Here is a 19156-nt window from a genome sequence, read left to right as displayed (position 1 = left end):
CTGTTCTGTCCTCCTCACTGGCTCCTTGCAGGCGATGTGGACTTGGGAGTTTGGATGGAATGTCTCTGACCATTGCACAGACCAATTGTACAATGTATGTGGCAGAAATTGTACAAAATATCTAATGATTTGAAAATCCCAGTGGGAGCCTACCCTCAATTTGTTGGCCTGGTCTTTGACCTTGGTGCCTCAAGACTCAAATAACCTCACCCCGACCCTGTTAGAGCCAACTGACTACATTTGTTCTTTTTTCGGAGACAGGGTCTCACTCCGTCACCCGGGCTGGAGTGCAGTGATGTGATCATAGCTCACTGCAGCCTCAAACTCCTGGGCTCAAGTGATCTTCCTGCCTCAGCCTCCTGAGTAGCTGAGACTACAGGCGTGGGCCATCACGCCCAGCTGAACTGATTACTCTGTTGCTTACCGTGATTATCTGTGAGGGTAAAGTTGTTCTCAGTATTCAAGGTGAATTTGAACTTCACGTTTCGTGGTGTTATGTCCTTGTCTATTGCGGAGATCTGCAGGACCAGCTGGAGTGTGGAAGACAGGAGATAGTCAGTGATGGTGGTGGGGTGGTCTGAGGTTTAGCGATGGAGCCTTTGGGTTTAGACCTGACCGTGGCTGTTTCCCACCTGCAACACTCACCTATTTAGTTCTTCATAAAGCCACTCTTTCTACTTCCCTGCCCTGCCAATCTACTCCCCATATATTCTCTCTGAGCCTCAGTTTCTCCATCTGTAAAATGGGCATAATGTTATTTTCCTCAAGGCTATTGTACAGGGGAACTTCTGCTGACTCTGTCGAGCAGTTCTGCCCCCCAGCCTGCCCCAGGGTGGTGCTGCCTTCCTTCCCACCTGAACCAGACTCACCTGGCCATGGGCAGCGTTCTCACACACTTTGGGCTGGTAGGGCTGGGCAAACTCTGGGGCATTGTCATTCTCATCCAAAACTTCAATGTGGACTTGCACAATAGATTCTTTTCCTGTGGGGGTTCCTGCAGGGGAGAAGACTGTCACCATTATGTGCTCAGCTGATGCTGGCCTTGGGGGATGGAAGATGTGTGGAAGGAGGGCTGCCCTGTGGAGGCCACTTTTTGCAGGAGGAGGCTGTGGAACAGAGGCCCAGGATGGTGTTTTGGATGAAAGGAGTTTGGTTGGGGGGAGGTGTTAAATCTTCATCCATAAAGTTTACTGAGATATTACTTTGATCATGAGAATCAAAAAGGTAAACCACCTAAGTGCATTAAAAAAATATTGTAATTAAATTCCTAAAATTAAAAATTTAATTATTTGATTAAATACATAAAACATAATAAGTTAATCATAAAAGAATTGAAGAGGTAAACAACCTAAGTGAGATTGGGTCAGTAAACTAGGCCACTGGAAAAGACTGAAATGGATGGCTACTGACAATGCCTACGTAAATTGCATCTTAAAAATATAATTAAAAAAAATTTTAAGGCCGGGTGCCGTGGCTCACCCCTGTAATTTCATACTTTGAGAGGCCAGAAGGGAGGATTGCTTGAGGCCCAGAGTTGGAGACAAGCCTGGGAAACATGGTGAGACCCCATCTCTACAAAAAAATTAAGACATTTCCTGGGCGAGGTGGTGCACGCCTGTAGTCCCAGTTACTCAGGAGGCTGAGGTGGGAGGAACATTTGAACTCAGGAATTAGAGGCTGCAGTGAGCTGTGATCGTGCCACTGCACTTCATCCTGGGCAACAGAGTGAGACCCTGTCTCTCTCTAAAAAAAAATTAGTACCATGAGAAAGTGGTTCTGGAATAAGGTTAAGTAAAGGTTAAGTAAAAATGTGGAATATAATATCTTACACAAACATTACAATCTCATGTAAGTATAAAAATATGTATAAAAAATAAAAATACATGAATGTGCTAATAGTAACTGTCTCTGCATGGTGGCATTAGTGAGAGGAGTATTTTCTTCTCCTTTTCTGTATTTTCCATATTTTAAACCATTTAAATGTAAAGAGTCTATGAATGGGATGATGTGGAGGAGAAAGAAGCAAAGACTGATCTGGCCAAACATGCAGGAGTCCATTACAGTTTGGGGCAGCAGCTGTGTTGGCAGAAGTGAGTCTGGGTGGGCCTGGCAGGCGCCAGGGATCCTTGGCCTAGTGGGCTCCTGGGTAAAGTGGGAGTATTAATAGTTCTCCTGGAGGGTGATTGTGATTTTCTAATATAGATAGAGGATGCAAAACTCCAACTCTTGCCCCTCCCTCTGGCAAAAATTACACAATTTCTGGAGAACCTCACAATCTCAAAGTTGGAAGCTGCTTCACATTGTGAATTCTACCTATTAACTGGTGCATAAACACCCTCCAAAGGAACATTTCCCAAACAGCCATGATACTAAGAATCATGGGACCCTTGTTAAATGCACATCTCTGGCTAACGGGACTAGAACCTGCAGGGTGGAGTAGAGCTTTGTGCTTAATAGGTGCCTTGGGTGATTCTCGTCACAGAGACATCTGCATAGCCTGTTTCATGACAGTGCTTTTCAAACTGTGACATGCATGAGATTCTGATTCAGTGTGGGGGTGAGGCCCGAGATGCACTTCCAACAAGGTCTCAGGGGATGTTGATACTGCTGGTTCAAGGACCACACTTGGGCATGGAAGCTCTATAGCATCCCAACCAGCGGGTGCTTCAGCAGGCACTTCTAATACGTCTAGAGACCCCAAATTATTGATTATGCCAGTTTTGGAAGAATGAGGGAAAAGGAAAAGAATCCAGGTGCCCTGGCAGATGTGGCCACTCACCAGTGGAATCCAGTTCTTTGGCCTCCACAGTCAGGTTATACCAGGGGTAGACTTCTCTGTCCAGTTCTTTCTCATTGTAAATGTCGCCCTTTTTTGTGACTCGGAAGAATTGGCCCTTGTCACTGGTCCTGCGGATGGAGTATCTGCCCAGGGGAGAGAGTTTCATGGCTTTCCATTGTTCTTTGCTGAGTCTACACTCCTCAGCATGAGGGACAAGGCCCTTCTGCATCTGTCCCCTGCATCCCACTCCATGCCCCTCTCTCACTGCTCATTGCACTCTGCCACTCAGACAAGAGCGGACCTACACAGAGGGATTCAGGATAGCAAGATAATGCCTTTGATCTTAGTTACATTGCCATCACTGGACTGGAGGTGGTACCTGAGACCATCAGATGCAGTTTCAGAGCTGAACAGGTGACATCACACCATAGCTAGGACTTGTTTTAGTGATTAATGAAAAGATCATTGGGCAACAGCCAGGAAGGCACACAAAAAGAGCTGGACGAGATATGAAGTAATTACAAAGAAATTAACTTTGTGAAATAAAAAATTTAAAAAGTTCTTTCAGAAATCAGGAAAAATCTATGGAAAGATAAATATATATGTTTTGTGTGTATAGGAATAATAGTTGCTACTAATGAGGAAAATCCCAGAACAAACAGAATGGAAGAAATAACAAAAAAGAAAAGAAAAGAAAAGAAAAGAAAACTTTCCTGATCTGAAGAAAGGCTTGAGTCTACAGATTATAAGATGTCATTGACATCAGACATCATTGAAAAACCCCAATATTTAGGCATATCCTGATGACATTTATGAATTTCAAGGCTGTGTGAAGAAACTGAATAGAGTCCAGACAGAAAGAAATAATTTCCTTATGAAGAAAGAAAAATCAGATTTGCCTCAGATGCCCCCACAAAATTAAATACTAGAATACGTTGATAGTATTTTTGAAGGGAAGTGTTTATAATCTGAGGATTATATGAATACATCCAGGTGTTATTAGAAGGCAAGGTTGGGCATGGTGGCTCACACCAGTAATTTGAGTGCTTTGGGAGGGGCTGAAGCTGGAAGTTTGCTTGAGGCCAGGAGTTCAAGACCAGCCCAGGTGAGAGAGTGAGACCCTGTCTCACCAAAAAAAAAAAAAAAAAAAAAAAAAATTAGCCTGGTGTGGTGGTGTGTGCCTGTAGTCCCAGATACTCAGAGGCTGAGGTGGGAGGGTTGCTTCAGCCTAGATGTTCAAGGCTGTAGCGAGCTATGGTTGTGCCACTGCACTCTAGCCTGGGTGACAGAGGAAGAACCTGTCCCCCCCACCCCAAAAAAAGGCAAAGAACTAAGATATTTGTGTCCTGAATTTTTTTTTGAAAACTTACTGTATCTAACTAAACATCTCAATATAAAGTAAAAACCTGGTATGGCAAGAATTAAAACAAAACTATTGATTTGTTTATCATACATAGAAAAGCAACGGGTGTGTGTATGTGTATAATAGTTTTAACTAGAAAATATAGGTCCAAGAAAACATTTTAAATTTTGCAGAGAGAAGTAAATCTCACTGGTAGAAATAAAAATGGATGCACCTCATCCAAATATCTAGGAGAAAAAAAAATAAAGAAACATAGACTGTATAGCAAAGATGAGGAAAAAGAAAAAAGCCATTAAGTTTGATAAATGAGAAATGTAAAACAAGATAAAAGAAGTAACATCAAACATATCAATTATGATGAAAAATGTAAATAGGTTAAACACAAAGCATTTCAGTTTAGATTAAAAAGCAAAGCCAAATGCATTCTTGTTTTCAAGAGACAACTTAATGCCAAATGACCTGGAAAAGTTAAAAGTAAAGGTTGGAAAATTTGCATTAGGCGAATATGAATAACATGAAAACAGGACTAACAAATGTAACATAAGGAAACGGAATTAAAGCCAAAATATTTAGGCAGAACAAATTGGCTAATTACATTTGGATGAAAGTTACAAACCATAATGAAGGTAAAATAGTTGCAAACCTTTGTTAACTGAATAGAAAAATTTAAATACATAAAGTCAAAACTTAGATATTCTAGGAAGAAGTGGACACAAATACAATTGTATCACATCACAGAACAAGCTAAAGCAAAACAAAAAAAACACCCTATGACTTATAAATGAAAATAAAGAAATCAAGTCAATCTCTTAAATAAACCCTTGGATCAAAGGAGAAACAAAAATTATAATTATAGGCTATTTAGAATAGAATGGCAATGAAAAGAGTAGTCCCAAAACTTAGGATATGAGGCCAAAATGGAAGAACATATTTTGTCCTTAATAAGAAGACTTAATACCCTTGAAACATTAGCTACACCAAAATTAATATATAAATACTAATGTTTATAATATACAAACACTAGAATTCTAATGTTTAAAAAAACCTGGATACAAAATTTTAAATTTCACAAAAGAAAAAATGAGAGTTGACAAAAAATTATATCAAATAAAAAAGCAACATGGGAAGGACTTTTATGTATATCTAAGATCTAGTGTAAAGCTATATGGTTTGGATCTGTGTCCCCACCGAATCTCATGTCGAAATGTAATCCCCAGTGTTGGAGGTGGGTCCTGGTGGGAGGTGGATAGTACATGGGACAGAGTTCTCATGAATGGATTAGCACCATCCCCTAGGTTCTGTTCTCAAGACAGTGAGTTATCATGAGATCAGGTTGTTGAAAGGTGTGTAACAACTCTCTTCCCACTCCTGTTCTGGCCGTGTAAGACGTGCCTGCTTCCCCAGGACTGTAAGTTTCCTGAGGCCTCCGCAGAAGGAGAAGCCACTATACTTCCTGTTAAACAACCTCTTTTCTTTATAAACTACCCAGTCTTAACTATTTCTTTATAGGAGAATGGACTTATACAAGCTAGTAGAATAAAACAGAATGGCTTTGCTATAGAACAATAGATAGGACAGAGAATTAGAAGTGGATACAGGTATATACAGAAAACTTAGCATATAACAAAGGTGGGAAAACGATGACTTATTATTATATTTAGTAAATGGTGCTGGCAAAATCAGCTCTGCATCTGCAATAAAATAAGATTGAATTGAATTTATACTTACTATTGCATATTATATGGCTCTAAAAACTATCTGTTGGAACTGTATCATTTTTTTCTAAAGATTGTAAAAGAGAAATTTAGTTAAGATAGAAGAGCAAATATCGATGAAATAAGCATGGCATGATCCAAAAAAATTTTAAAGCAATCAAACATCAAAAGCAAACAGACAACAACAAACCCACCATAAATGCATCCACATGTTTGTGTGGTCACGAAAAGAAAGGAGCAATAGGACCAGGTCAGGCCACGAACATGAGTTATCTGAGAGTGGGAGTTATCAGTGTTTTCTTGGTAGATCTTTGTGTTGTTTCACGTACAAAATGAACACTTCTTACTTTTGTGGTTTGGGGGAGATAGATTCAAGAATACAGTTTTAGTGAAGGGGCCTCTGGTGTGTTGTCTGATTGGCTGCTTTCTTGACTGTCAGATCTGGTGAGAGCTGTGGTGCAGAGAATAAGCCTTCAAGGCCGGACAGAGGACAAGTAGCTCTGGATGCCCAGGACCATGCTAGGTGGGGGAGCCCGGGCAGGTCAAGATGCCAGGCTGCCAAGTGCAAGAGCTTGGGCTTCTGGTCTTGCCTCTGTCACTTTCCCTGTAAGTGCCAGGAGAAGCCAGTTCCCCTCTCTGAGTCCTGGCCTCAGACCAGCAGGCATAGGAACATCCAGGCTAGATTGTCCTTATCATCCTCATCGACACGCGCCCCCTTACCCAATGCTATGCCTAGCTGCGTCGGGGTCCATGGCCAGCACCGTGCCAATCAGAGGCTTCTTCTGGTTTTCCTTCAGCTGGAAGTGGTAGAAAGGCTGCTGGAAAATGGGGGGCTCGTCCACATCTGTGATGTTGATAATGACCTGGGCTCTGTTTCCCGCGGGAGGGCTCATGTATCGGAGGTCGATGGTGGGGTCTGTGGCCTCGACGATGAAGCTGTATTGCTGGATGTATTCATAATCCAGAGGCTGTGTAAGAAAAAAGGATGGTGAGTGCCTGCTCTGGGCCAAGCATGTGTGTGGCACATGATCTGCACAGCAACCGTGCAAGGTAGTACCAGGATGACACCCATTTTATAGATGAGGGGCCCATGGCCTTGACAAGTGATATTTCTGAGGTCATCAAGACAGCGGCTGGGCCTGGTGTCTGTCTTCAGCTGCTTCCCATTTCATCTCAGCAGCCTCATGGCCACACCCACAACCCTGGCTCTGCGCCTGGCCCTATTTCCAGCGTTTGGGACATGCAATGGATCAACTATGGTCCTGCTCTTAAGGGTGTCACTAGTGGTTCTACCCACAGGTCCTTAAGGACAGGCTTTTTCTTTGTTTTTGAGACAGAGTATTGCTCTTGGTGCCCAGATTGGAGTGCAATGGCGCGATCTCGGCTCACTGCAACTTCCACCTCCCAGGTTCAAGCGATTCTCCTGCCTCAGCCTTCCAAGTAGCTGGGATTACAGGCACCTGCCACCACACCCGGCTAATTTTGCTATTTTTAGTAGAGACGGGGTTTCACCATATTGGCCAGGCTGGTCTCAAACTCCTGACCTCAGGTGATCCACCTGCCTCGGCCTCCCAAAGTGCTGGGATTACAGGCGTGAACCACCAGGCCCGGCTGGACATGCTTTTCCTTTATGCCTTTGCTCAAGATCCTTCTCCTGCCCTTGCCTGCCTAGAAAACTCCTACTCATCCCTCAGGAAGCCAAACAGAAGGTAATCAGATGCTCTCTCAAAAACCCCTCCCAGCAGAAGTAATTGCTCCCTGTTCAGAGCTGCTGTGTATCACTTACACCTGGCTGTACATTTTTGTTCATGCATATGTCTTCCCCATTCGCTGAGACCTTTGCTGACACTGGAGGCTGTGTCTGCCTCTCCTTGGTGTTTCCAAGCCCCAGCATGGGGCTGGGTCAGAGAAGGACTCAGGCCCAGGACTTGTAGTCCTCTGCATGGCCATTCCAGAGGCATTTTTTATGCCCCTCACAGGACCTCTCCCTCCGCTTCCAGATTCAGTTGATCTGGCTTCTCTGGCTGTCAGCAGCATCCAGTGTCAGTGGCCATCCCTGTCACCACAATTACTCACTGTTTTCTTCATGCTGATGGATTTCTACTGGCCAGGACACATGGCAGGCCAGAAAGTGCCAGAGAGGTAATAACTCCAGGGGCAGCCCCCAGTCAACACCACAGAGAGTGAGTGTATAAATACCCCAGCTCCCCCACCCTCAGCTGCTCCAACTCTGAGATGTGTTCCACACTGACCCCGCAATGGGTCATTGCTCCTGGGGCTTCCTGGGATCACCTCCCAGATAAACAATTTACACCCAGCCTTGGCCTTAAGATTTGCTTCTCAAGTAACTTGGCCTAAGACACTGGATCACAGTCTCCATGAACACATGACCAGCTTGGAGCTTTGATGGTCCTTTGATGGTCTCTGGCCCAGGAGCAATCCCCAAGCAGGACCTGTGGGCGCCAAGAAGCCCAAGCCTCACATTTGACATTGTTGCCATTGGCCTACAAACCTTCGTGGGCTTGATGATGCCCTCATTGTGGGTGGGGTTTGTCTCAATGGTGAAAGCGTCTTGGTAGTCGCCCCGCAAGATGCTGTACTTGGTCATCCGGTTCTGGGGCTCATCTGGGTCCTCAACAAACAGAGAGCCCACAGAGGTACCCACACGGGTGTCTTCAGGCACGACAAATGTGTACTTGGCTGATGCAAACAGAACACCCCAAAGGGCCTTGGGTTAATGAGATAGACAAGGCGATTGTCTCTTTCAGCTATTCTAACATATTTTGATACAAGAAATGGGCATAATAAAATAATCATAAATAATAATACCCCTGGGATTCTCCCGGTAAAGAGGGTCTTCCCTATCTGTATGTCCATCCATCCATCCCTCCATCCAATAAATAGCTATTGAGCACCTATTGTATGCCAAGCACTTTGCCAGGGGGCCTATCAATGGACAAGAGAGACAAGTCCTGCCTTCAGGGAGCTTATGCCATATACGAGGAAGCCACTTCAGGACAACTGGCCTGTCTCTAGGGCGGCTGAACAACTGAATGACAGCATCAGCACTGGGAGTTGCAAATGGAGAGCCATCTGCCCCAGGGCATGGGAAAAGCTCTCATTAGACATTCTTTGTGGGGTGGATCAGTGTGTAGGTGGGGTCAGGGCCCAGCCCTGGCTCTGGATATAGGACTTTGCTGTCCCCATGTTCACCGGCTTGTGGGAATTTCTAGCTGGGACCTGAGTCTCAGGGCTTTGATTTTCCCAAGCCCATGGGATCTGGGTGAAACTGCTTGTGTCTCATGGTGGGACACGGTACAGTGGTGGCACCCAGCAGGGAGTGGGATTTCCCTCTGGCCTATGAGGGGATTGTGGCAGGGGGCAGCAGGATGGCCTTGGGAATGTGGTATTGGGATGGAAGCAGGGCCCCTCCCTTCACCCAAAGGACTCCTTTGGGCATCAGGCCTACCCTGGGATAGAGGGAGAGGTAAAAGGATTTGTAACTCTTCTCCCAGAGCCCCAAGTCACTGAGTCTAGGGTATCCCAGCCCCCCTTCCCAGGGCCCTAGAGGAGGGGCTCACTCTGGGTGAAGAAGGGGAAGTTGTCATTGATGTCTTGCAGAGTGACCAGCACGGTGGCCGTGCCCGAGTTCCCCCGGAGGCCCTGGGCATCTCGCGCTTCCACCACGATCTCATACCTGGCCTGCTTCTCTCGGTCCAAGCTTTTGGTTATTGTGACAATATGTCCTGCAAAAAGAGTCCCAGCAGGAACCGTGTTACCAGCTTCTAGAAAATACCGATGCCTAGGGCCTGCCCAGAGAGAACCTGACTTAAGAGCTTCCCAGGTGATTCCACTGTGCAACTGGGGCTGAGAACTGTGAGTCTACAACCCACTACCTCCATAGCCTATACTGTGAGGCCAAAGCTGGCCCAATAGTTTGGTTCAGTATTTGTCCTCGCCACCTGAAATATTGTATTGACAAAGACCATGAGGCTATATCTAGGCTCAGAGGGAAACAGTGCTGTGATAGATTAGTGATGTCTGCCTTGGTGCACTGTAGCATAGTAGTGGCATCTGTGCTATGTATTTACCATCTCTCTGAAAGACAGTTCCACTGGACTTCTTTCTTGCTCCCAAGAGTCAGTCCTTATATTTTTTGTTAAGTCACCACATGAGCAATTACTATGGGCCTTGCTGCCTTTATACATGATCTAACTCAAACTTTACAGCTACCACACAATATAAATATAAGTGTTCCTACTTCCTAGATGAGGGAACTAAGGCTTGCAGAAGTTAGTTGATTTGTCCAAGGTCTCTAGAGGGGGTGAGTGGCAGAGCTGGCTTTGGAAACCAGATCTGTCTGAACCTGCACCCAGAGCAGCTAGCCAGCATCCTCTGCTGCCCGTTGGCCACTTCTTGGGTAATGAGATCCTGATTTTGTTCCCTGGACTTGAGTCCACATCTTGGGCACCTGTCTGCTTCCTTCTCCCTTGACCAGCCGCCTTGTCTTTACATATGATACAGACTACTTCCATGGTACAGTGTGGTTCAGTAGCTAGTGACACCTGTCAGACTGGACTTCCCTTAGCACATGCACCTGGAGTATCCACCTCCCCTTGTCCCTCCAAGTCAGTGACTGTCCAGGAGTGTTAGTCACACAGACCAGAATTATCGATGGCAAAATACTCTTTCCCCTTCAGGATTTGGTACATGACAGAGGCGTGGTCTCCCACAGTGGGGTCGTCTGCATCCACTGCTGTCACAGAGATGACCGAGGTCCCTGCAGAGAGAGAATCCTGGGGTTGCTGACTTGTGACTGTAAGGCCCCTTACCCTATTCCTGGAACAGAGCAGATGGGGCTCAGGCTGTGCTCTGTCCCCACCTCCCCCAGGTCCTGGGAATAAAAGGCTGTTTTGTTTTCTGAGGAGCCTGCATGGGGGCAAAGTGCTGGTGGCAGTGGGGGCCCAGCCAGGTCAACCTTGAAGGGGTCAAAGAGATCAGGTGGTTTGTGTGCTTCCCGGGGAAATGAGGGAGGGGGCGGAGGGTTGGGGTCAGGGAGAGAAACCGAGGACAGCAATGAGCTGCTTCTCTCTCTCCTGGAAAGGTGCCCCCAAAGGGGTGGTGTCACTTTTTGCATCCCCTTGAACTCCAGGATCTCACACTCAACCCGAAGGTCTGGTCCCAGGGCCCTGGCTGGAGGCTCTGGACTGAGGAGGGAAGCTCTTTTCTGGCACCCTCTGGAGTCTGAGGGGTACTGAAGAGGTGGAGTAGTAACCTCCTGGGCCCAGAGCCCAGGCTGGTGACATACCTTGTGGCTAGTGCTCTGTCCCCCATACCACACCTGCATGGCCCCTAGAGATGAATCCTTTTGCCTTAGTGGCAGGCCATGACAGTCTTCACGTGTAAAGGCTACACTCTTGGTGTGCTAGTCCTGACAGTCAGAGGCAGTGGGTGGAGTTTGTTCCAAAGAGTAGTGAGATATGCCTCTGATGGCCAAGGCTGAGTTCATGATCAAAATCAGGGCACAGTCTATGACTAAGGGCAGGACTCAGTCCATGATCGGAATCAGGGCTCGGTCTTAGACTAGGGTCAGGGCTCATTCAATGATCAGGATCAGGGCTTGGTCTATGACTAGGGGCAGGGCTCAGTCCATGATCAGGATCAGAGCTAAGTTTATGACTAGGGTCAGGGCTCAGTCCACGATCAGGATCAGGGCTTGGTCTGTGACTAGTATCAGGGTTCAACCCATGATCAGGATCAGGGCTCAGTCCAGGATCAGGATCAGGGCCAAGTTTATGACTGTAGTCAGGGCTCAGTCCATGATTAGGATCAGGGGTTGGTCTGTGACTAGGGTCAGAGCTCAGCCTGTGGCCAGATCAGAGCTTGTTAGGAACTAGAGTTTCTTTCAAATCATGTAAAGTGGCAACACAGGCATTACAATCACTGCCCTGAACTCACTGGATTCCTACCCCAGGCAGTGAAGTGGCTGTTGTGAGAGGTGCCCCCAGGCTGGGGATGAGGGAGGCAGGAGGGAGAGGGAGGAGGACAAAGTGGGCATGCAACGTACCCACAGCCGACGACTCAGGCACGGACGCATTGAACAACCGATGCGTGAACACAGGCCAGTTGTCGTTCACGTCATGAACTTTGATGGTGAAGCTGGAAGGAGTCTCCAGGTTTTCGCCGGTGTCCTTGTCCACAATGACAGCAGTGAGGTGGTACTCTGAGATATTCTCCCGGTCCAGCCTCTCAATGGCGAACACGTCTCCTGTCTCTGCATCGACCCGGAAGACCTTGCCCACATATTCTCCTTTGAGCAGGTACTTGGCATTCTTGCGACTCACACTTGACTTGATCTAGAAAAGAAGAGGTGACGTGAGCTGGGAATGGGCGGCGGCGGCTGTGTGTGTGTGTGAGTGAGAGTGTGTGTACACAAGTGTGCATGTGTGTATGTGGTGTGTGTGGTGCTGGCCAGGGTCCCTAAATAGGACACTGAGATTTTTTATCAAGAACCTCTGGCAGCCATCAAAAAGAATAAAATCATGTCCTTTGCAGCAACATGGATAGAGCTGCAGGCCATAATCCTAAATGAACCTAAGTGAACTAACTCAGAAGCAATAAATCCAATACCACATATTCTCACTTATAAGTAGGAGCTAAACAATTGGTACATATGGCCATAAAAATGGAAATAATAGACACTGGAGACTCCAAAAGAGGGGAGGTTGGGATGAGGGTGAGGGTAGACAAATAACCTATTGGCCATAATGTTCATTATTTGGGTAATGGGTATGCTAGAAGCCCAATCCCCACCAATATGCGATATACATGTAACAAACATGGACATGTACCCCTGAAAATAAAATTTTTAAAAAGCCAAAAAAAAAAGAACCTCTGACTAGTCACCAATGAGTTGTTTTCATGGTGTGAGTTGCCTGGCAGAGCCCCAGTATGCCTAGAATGGTGCCTGAACAGAGTAGGTGCTTAGAAAACATTTTTTGAGTGGAAAAATATACTTGGTGCCATTGGAAGGCAAAGGATATTTTTGCCTCGTAGAAGTCACTTAACCTCTCCGAGTTTTAGTTACCTCATTTGTAAAATGGAAATATTGCTTCTGATGTTGCTTTGCTCTGAGGAGTAGAACAGCACTTTTGAAGATGAGTTCTGGGAAACACTGAACTCTTCTGCTGTTCCACACAAAGATGGGGTCCTAGCCAGTGGTGTGCTTGTGCTGGATTGTATCAGCTTGGCTTTCGAGAACCAGCTTAAATTTTCAGGAATATTTGTGAGCCGATTGTTAAATACAGCCATTATTACAAATTAAATTATGTAAACTTACAATAAATAAATCATATGAAAAACAACAAATTCTCAGAATTCATCGCTTCCTAATTATTCTGCTACCTTTGACTATGTTTTGAGGTTATCTGTGTTTATGGTGTCTGTAGGATGGAAATGCTACATAATGATGTGCTCATGAGTATCTTCTCCCATCTTGTCTTGGCCTTCGATGACATCACAATGATAGCTTGAAATGAGACATGGTGAGCGTATTTACACCACAGACACTGGCAAGTGCTACAAATCAGAAACTTTTCCTCTGGACAGCCAGTTGTCAAACATTTATCAGCACACCCCTGGGCCTAGTACAGAAAATGGTACATAAAATATTCTCTTCTTGGAGATTTACAATGTACAGCTCTGCAGAAAAGAACTCCAGCAAGCTTTGTGTAACTCAGGATTTTCCATACTTCTTAGACCACAGAACCATTTTTCTGTGTAACATGTACTGTTCATGTCCCAAGGAGTAAGATTTGGAAAATAATATATGTAAAGCATCTTACACCAAACAGGGCTCTATAAATGCTAGTTAATAATTATTAATAATAGAACCACAGGTTAGAGGATCTCCATTTAAAGAATCATAGAAACAGAAAATATTAGGAACGGTTTAGTTCCTATAGAATAGTATTCTATGCATATACAATGATACTCTCATAGAAGGTTAGTATGTCCCCAAAATAGAATTCTATTCAATTACAAAATATAACTTGGTACCTGGGAGGTGCCAGGCCCCCACTAGGAGTACAGAGCGCACAGATCCCATCGTGGTTCTCAGGATCTAGGTTTGCAGCCTCAGAGGCTGGCACGCTGAGGAAGTGCAACATTGCTTTTTTGTTTGTTTGTTTGTTTGTTTTTTGAGACAGAGTTTAGCTCTGTTGCCCAGGCTGGAGTGCAGTGGCATGATCTTGGCTCACTGCAACCTCTGCCTCCTGGGTTCAAGCGATTATTCTGCCTCAGCCTCCTGAGTAGCTGGGATTACAGGCGTGTGCCACCACGCCTAGCTAATTTTTCTATTTTTAGTAGAAACGGGGTTTCACCATGTTGGCCAGGCTGGTCTCAAACTCCTGACCTCAAGTGATCTGCCCGCCTTGGCCTCCCAAAGTGCTGTGAATACAGGTGTGAGCCACCGTGCCCAGCCTCTTTTTTTTTTTTTTTTTTTGAGACAGGGTCTTGCTCTGTAGCCCAGGTTGGAGTACAGTGGCTCGGTGTTGGCTCACTACAACCTCCCCGTCCTGAGCTCAATCAATCCTTCTGCCTCAGCCTCCGGAGTAGCTGGGACTACAAGTGTGCACCACCAAGCTCGGCTAATTTTTGTATTTTTTTATAGAGATGGGGTCTCACTATGTTGTCCAGGCTGTTCTCAAACTCCTGGGCTCAAGCAATTCTCCTGCCTTGGCCTCTCAGAATGCTGGGATCACAGGCATGAGCTACTGAGTCTGCCTCACATCATTTAAAGTCAAATAGAGCAAGGGCTTTTGTGTGAAGGCATCTGGTGAGGACTCTTTAGAAAGGCTGGACTCGGGCGGGCATGGTGGCTCATGCCTGTGATCCCAGCACTTTGGGAGTCGAAGTTGGGTGGATCACTTGAGGTCAGGAGTTTGAGACCAGCCTGGCCAACATGGTGAAACCCCATCTCTATTAAAAATACAACAACAACAAAAAATTAGCTGGGTGTGGTGGCACACGCCTGTAGTCTCAGCTACTTGGGAGGCTGAGGGAGGAGGATCGTTTGAGCCGGGGAGGCAGAGGTTGCAGTGAGCCCAGATCACACCACTGCACTTCAGCCTGGGTGACAGAGTGAGACTCTGACTCAAAAAAAAAAAAAAAAAGGCTGGACTCCTCCAGAGAACTCAGAGAGGCTGGGGTCTCAAGAAAGAAGAGGGAGATTCCAGAAGGGTATGGCCACATCCCATGAGGTCTGGAAAGTGTCCCCAGGGTTTAGCAGCAGTGTAGTCATTGGAGCCCTCAGTGAGGGCAGTGACAGGGGTTGATAGCGTGGGAAGTTAGATGATGCAGCCAAGGGAAGAGTCTAGAAGGGGAGGAAGTGGAGACAGGGAGTGAGGATCGCCCCCTTGGTTGGGCAGTGTGGGAGACAGGTGGGCAGCAACAAGCATCTTGGAGCAAGGCTGTGGCGTGCAGGCGGCAGGTGGGTTCATGAGGAGGTACTAAGGCCCAGTGGCCAGGATGCACGATGAACAGCTGGACTAGAGGCAAGAAGCCGTGCCTCAGCTCTGTAACCTGTGACCTGCGAGGACAGTGGAGACTCAAAGAGAAGGGGACAGTTTGGGGCCCTGTGTGAGTTGCTCAAGGTGAGGATAAGATGGTGACCTTCCAACTGGGCTCTGGGTGAGTATGTTAGGACCCACCAGGGCAGGGAGGATGGAGGGAGGAAATCAGCTTGGATCTGTGTGATTGGAGTTTTGCATACAATTTCATGTGAATATCCAGTTTCTGTTTTCCTCCCCTTCAATTTTTCTTCCCTAGACTTTATTTTTTAGAACAGTTCCAGATTTACAGAAAAATCGAGAAACTAGGGCAGAGAGTTTCCAGATGCCTGCTCCTCTTTTTCTCGGAGTATGAACGTCTTACATCAGTGTGGTGCATTTGTTATAATTAATGGACCAATACGGATGCATTATTATTTACCAGAGGGCATAGTTTATGCAGAGTTCCTTAGTTTTTTTTACCTAATGTCTTTTTTCTATTCCAGGATCCCACGCTGGATACCATATTCCACTGAGTTGTCATGTTTCTTTAAGCGCCTCATGGCTGTGATAGTTCCTTAGACTTTCGTTGGTTTCTGATGACCTTGACAGTTTTGAGGAGTACGAGTCAGGTATTTTGCAGGATGCCCCTCTGTTGGAATTTGTCTGATGTTTTTCTCATGATTAGATGAGGGTTATGGGTTTCTGGGAGCCTCCATTCCCCCTACCCCGGTTTTCTAAGATCACTGTATTTAAACATAACATCTTAATGCCAAAAACCCATATTTGTGGATTCAGAAGTCGGCTCAGGACTCGCTCCCATTGTCCAGCCAGGTCTGTAAACAACGGCTCCAGGCTCTGACCTTGATAAACAGGGACTTCCTTCCCTCGGATTACATCCTCAGGAGCCGGAGGTGATCCTTGGAGCCCTGTCCTTGCCTTTTCCAGGCACCCTTGTTTCTTCCCAGCATGACGACCCCTTGTGGTTCCTCGGAGACCCAGCCCCATGCCAGGGGCCAAATGAACGCTGTTGGCAAATGACAGCAGGCCTGGCGTTCTTCCTGCTGCTAGAGACCCTTGGGCGAGCCCTTGAAAGGTTGCCCCCACTTTCTACGGACTTTCCCTGACTCACTCCATAGATTTTCCTTGAGGTCAGACATTCTTTTTAGAGGCTGATTCAAGGCACAATTATCCCACCGGGAAGGATGCAGGTGGATTGACGACATTTTCCTGTATGACACAGAGCTCGCATTTGTGTTGAGAGTCAGGAATGCTGGTTTTCCTAGGGCTGCATTCTCCTGGGGCTTTGTCCTGGTCTCCTAGTGTGACCCTGGGCAAGTGTCTTCCCCTGTGAGTGGCCATGCTGGAGGACTTCAAGATCCCAGTTATTGTTGGGAGCCATGGGCACAGCCAGCTGGCTGTGGGTGGGGCTCCGAGTGGAGATTCCCCAGCTGGCCCCATTCCCATCCAATTTTGTCAAATGCTGCACAGATCTTTCCTAATTTCTCAAATGGGAAAATTTCATGGCAGCCATGGTTGGCCCTGCCCTAAACCCTGAACCCTGAGGCCACGCTGACCTTCTCAGTCTGAGCATGGGATGGCCCTATAGCCGGTCCACAGACCAAGGTCTGCTGGGGCATTTCTGGTGCCATGGCCAGACTGGGCCTTCCCATCAAAAGTTCCTCTCCAGCCTGTTTCTCTATAGCCAGAGGGCACCCCCACACCATTCTTTGTCTGACATATGCTTCCCCTCTAGACTAGGATGGGTAAACTGTTTCTGTAAAGGGCAGGGAGCAAATATTTGCCGCCTTATGGGTCATTTGGTCTTTGTCACCACCACTCAACTTTGCCATTGTAGCATGAAAGCAGCTGTGGGCAATCTGTAAATGAATGAGTGTGGCTGTGTTCCAATAAAACTTTATTTGCAAGTCCAGGCAGTGGGCTGGATTGGGCCCGCAGGGGGTAGTTTGCTGATCCCTGCTCTAGACCACCCTCTCCATGAGGGTGGGGACCATGTCTGTCTTAGCCCACTGTTGTTATCTTTCCGGCACCCAGTCCAGTGCTTGGAATGGTCCTTCCTTTCTCTAGTACATTGACATGTTCTTTTTTGCACCTATCATTTAGATTCCAAGAAGCTGACAAAGTGAGATTTTAACACACTCAAAATAAACTTTCTTCCTCATTGAAAACTCTGAAAGCACACAGTCCATCTACCTGTCATTGTGTGTGAAATTCCACTAATAGGGCCATCCCTTTCAATTAGACTGGATGGCTTTGACATCAATGACAATTTGACATGGTAAGGCAATTCAGCAGTCACTCAGATATGCTCTGAGCTCTAGCAGGATGGGCTTAGGATAGACATGTTTTAAAGGAGGACAAAGTGAGGGTCAGAGTCTGAGGTCCTGCCCTGGAGGGCAGGCTTGGGTCAGGTACCTCATTATGGGTGTTGTGGAATATGGGGAGCTGTGTGGGGTCACAGGGAACCAGGGATAGCCTGAGAGAAGGAGTTTTTGAGGAGGTCCAAAGGCCTAGACTGGAGTTGGCAAAAATATGGCCTGGATGATTAACTTCATCTTCAGCACAATTTTGTGGAAGGCTGCACAGTTCTTTTCTGATCTTTCAAATGGGAAAATTTCACGGCAGGGTTGGCTGGTCCTGTCCTAAACCTTGAACCCCCAGGCCAGGCGAGCCTCCTCAGCTTGGGCACTGGATGGCCCTTCTGTTAGTGATATCTAGTTTACAGACCAAGGTCTGGGAGAAATTGAACCATAGAGTTCACCACCACCTCCACCACCATCATCATCACCTCCATTATTACCACTATCAACGCTTATCTTTCATCACTACCATCATCATCACCACCATCTCCATCAACACTTATCCTTCACCACTACCACCACCATTACCACCACCATCATCACCACCATCACAACCACCACCTTCCCCTTTACCATCACTACCACCACCACCACCTTGTCCTTCCCCATCCTCACCACCGTCACCATCACTATCATCATCACTTCCATCATCACCACCATCAACATTTATTTTTCATCACCACCATCATCATCACCATTACAACCACCACCTACCCATTTATCATCACTACCATCACCATGATCACCACCATCACAGCCACCACCTACCCCTTTATCATCACCATCACCATGATCACCACCGCCACCTACCCCTTTATCATCACCACCATCACCATGATCACCACTGCCACCTACCCCTTTATCATCACCACCATCACCATGATCACCACCGCCACCTACCCCTTTATCATCACCACCATCACCATCATCACCACCATCACAGCCACCACCTACTCCTTTATCATCACCACCATCACCATGATCACCACCACGATCACCACCATGATCACCACCACCACCTACCCCTTTATCATCACCACCATCACCGTGATCACCACCATCACAACCACTACCCATCCCTTTATTATCACCACCATCACTGTCATCACCACCATCACAGCCACCACCTACCCCTTTATCATCACCACCATCACCATCATCACCACCATCACAGCCACCACCTACTCCTTTATCATCACCACCATCACCATGATCACCACCACAATCACCACCACCACCTACCCCTTTATCATCACCATCACCATGATCACCACCGCCACCTACCCCTTTATCATCACCACCATCACCATCATCACCACCGCCACCTACCCCTTTATCATCACCACCATCACCATCATCACCACCATCAC

The 19156-nt window shown here is 46.6% G+C and overlaps 1 protein-coding gene across 2 annotated transcripts in view; it reads right to left on the bottom strand.

The window, feature by feature from the left end:
• Positions 1 to 19156, bottom strand: part of CDH5 (cadherin 5) — a 38169-nt gene that overhangs the window by 5512 nt on the left and 13501 nt on the right. For both annotated transcript variants that reach the window (XM_009250782.3, XM_054534021.2), the window contains exons 3-10: positions 11925 to 12213; positions 10521 to 10637; positions 9439 to 9603; positions 8370 to 8557; positions 6578 to 6825; positions 2780 to 2922; positions 870 to 994; positions 425 to 530 (exon numbers count right to left, since the gene is read on the bottom strand). In XM_009250782.3, coding sequence (XP_009249057.3) covers positions 425 to 530; positions 870 to 994; positions 2780 to 2922; positions 6578 to 6825; positions 8370 to 8557; positions 9439 to 9603; positions 10521 to 10637; positions 11925 to 12213 — 1381 coding nt within the window. The remainder of the gene's footprint in view (positions 1 to 424; positions 531 to 869; positions 995 to 2779; positions 2923 to 6577; positions 6826 to 8369; positions 8558 to 9438; positions 9604 to 10520; positions 10638 to 11924; positions 12214 to 19156) is intronic.

Source organism: Pongo abelii, chromosome 18 (assembly GCF_028885655.2).
Source record: "Pongo abelii isolate AG06213 chromosome 18, NHGRI_mPonAbe1-v2.0_pri, whole genome shotgun sequence".
NCBI classification, from domain to species: domain Eukaryota; kingdom Metazoa; phylum Chordata; class Mammalia; order Primates; family Hominidae; genus Pongo; species Pongo abelii.
The sequence above is the reverse complement of the archived record's forward strand: the minus strand, read 5'-3'. Positions and strand labels throughout refer to the sequence as shown.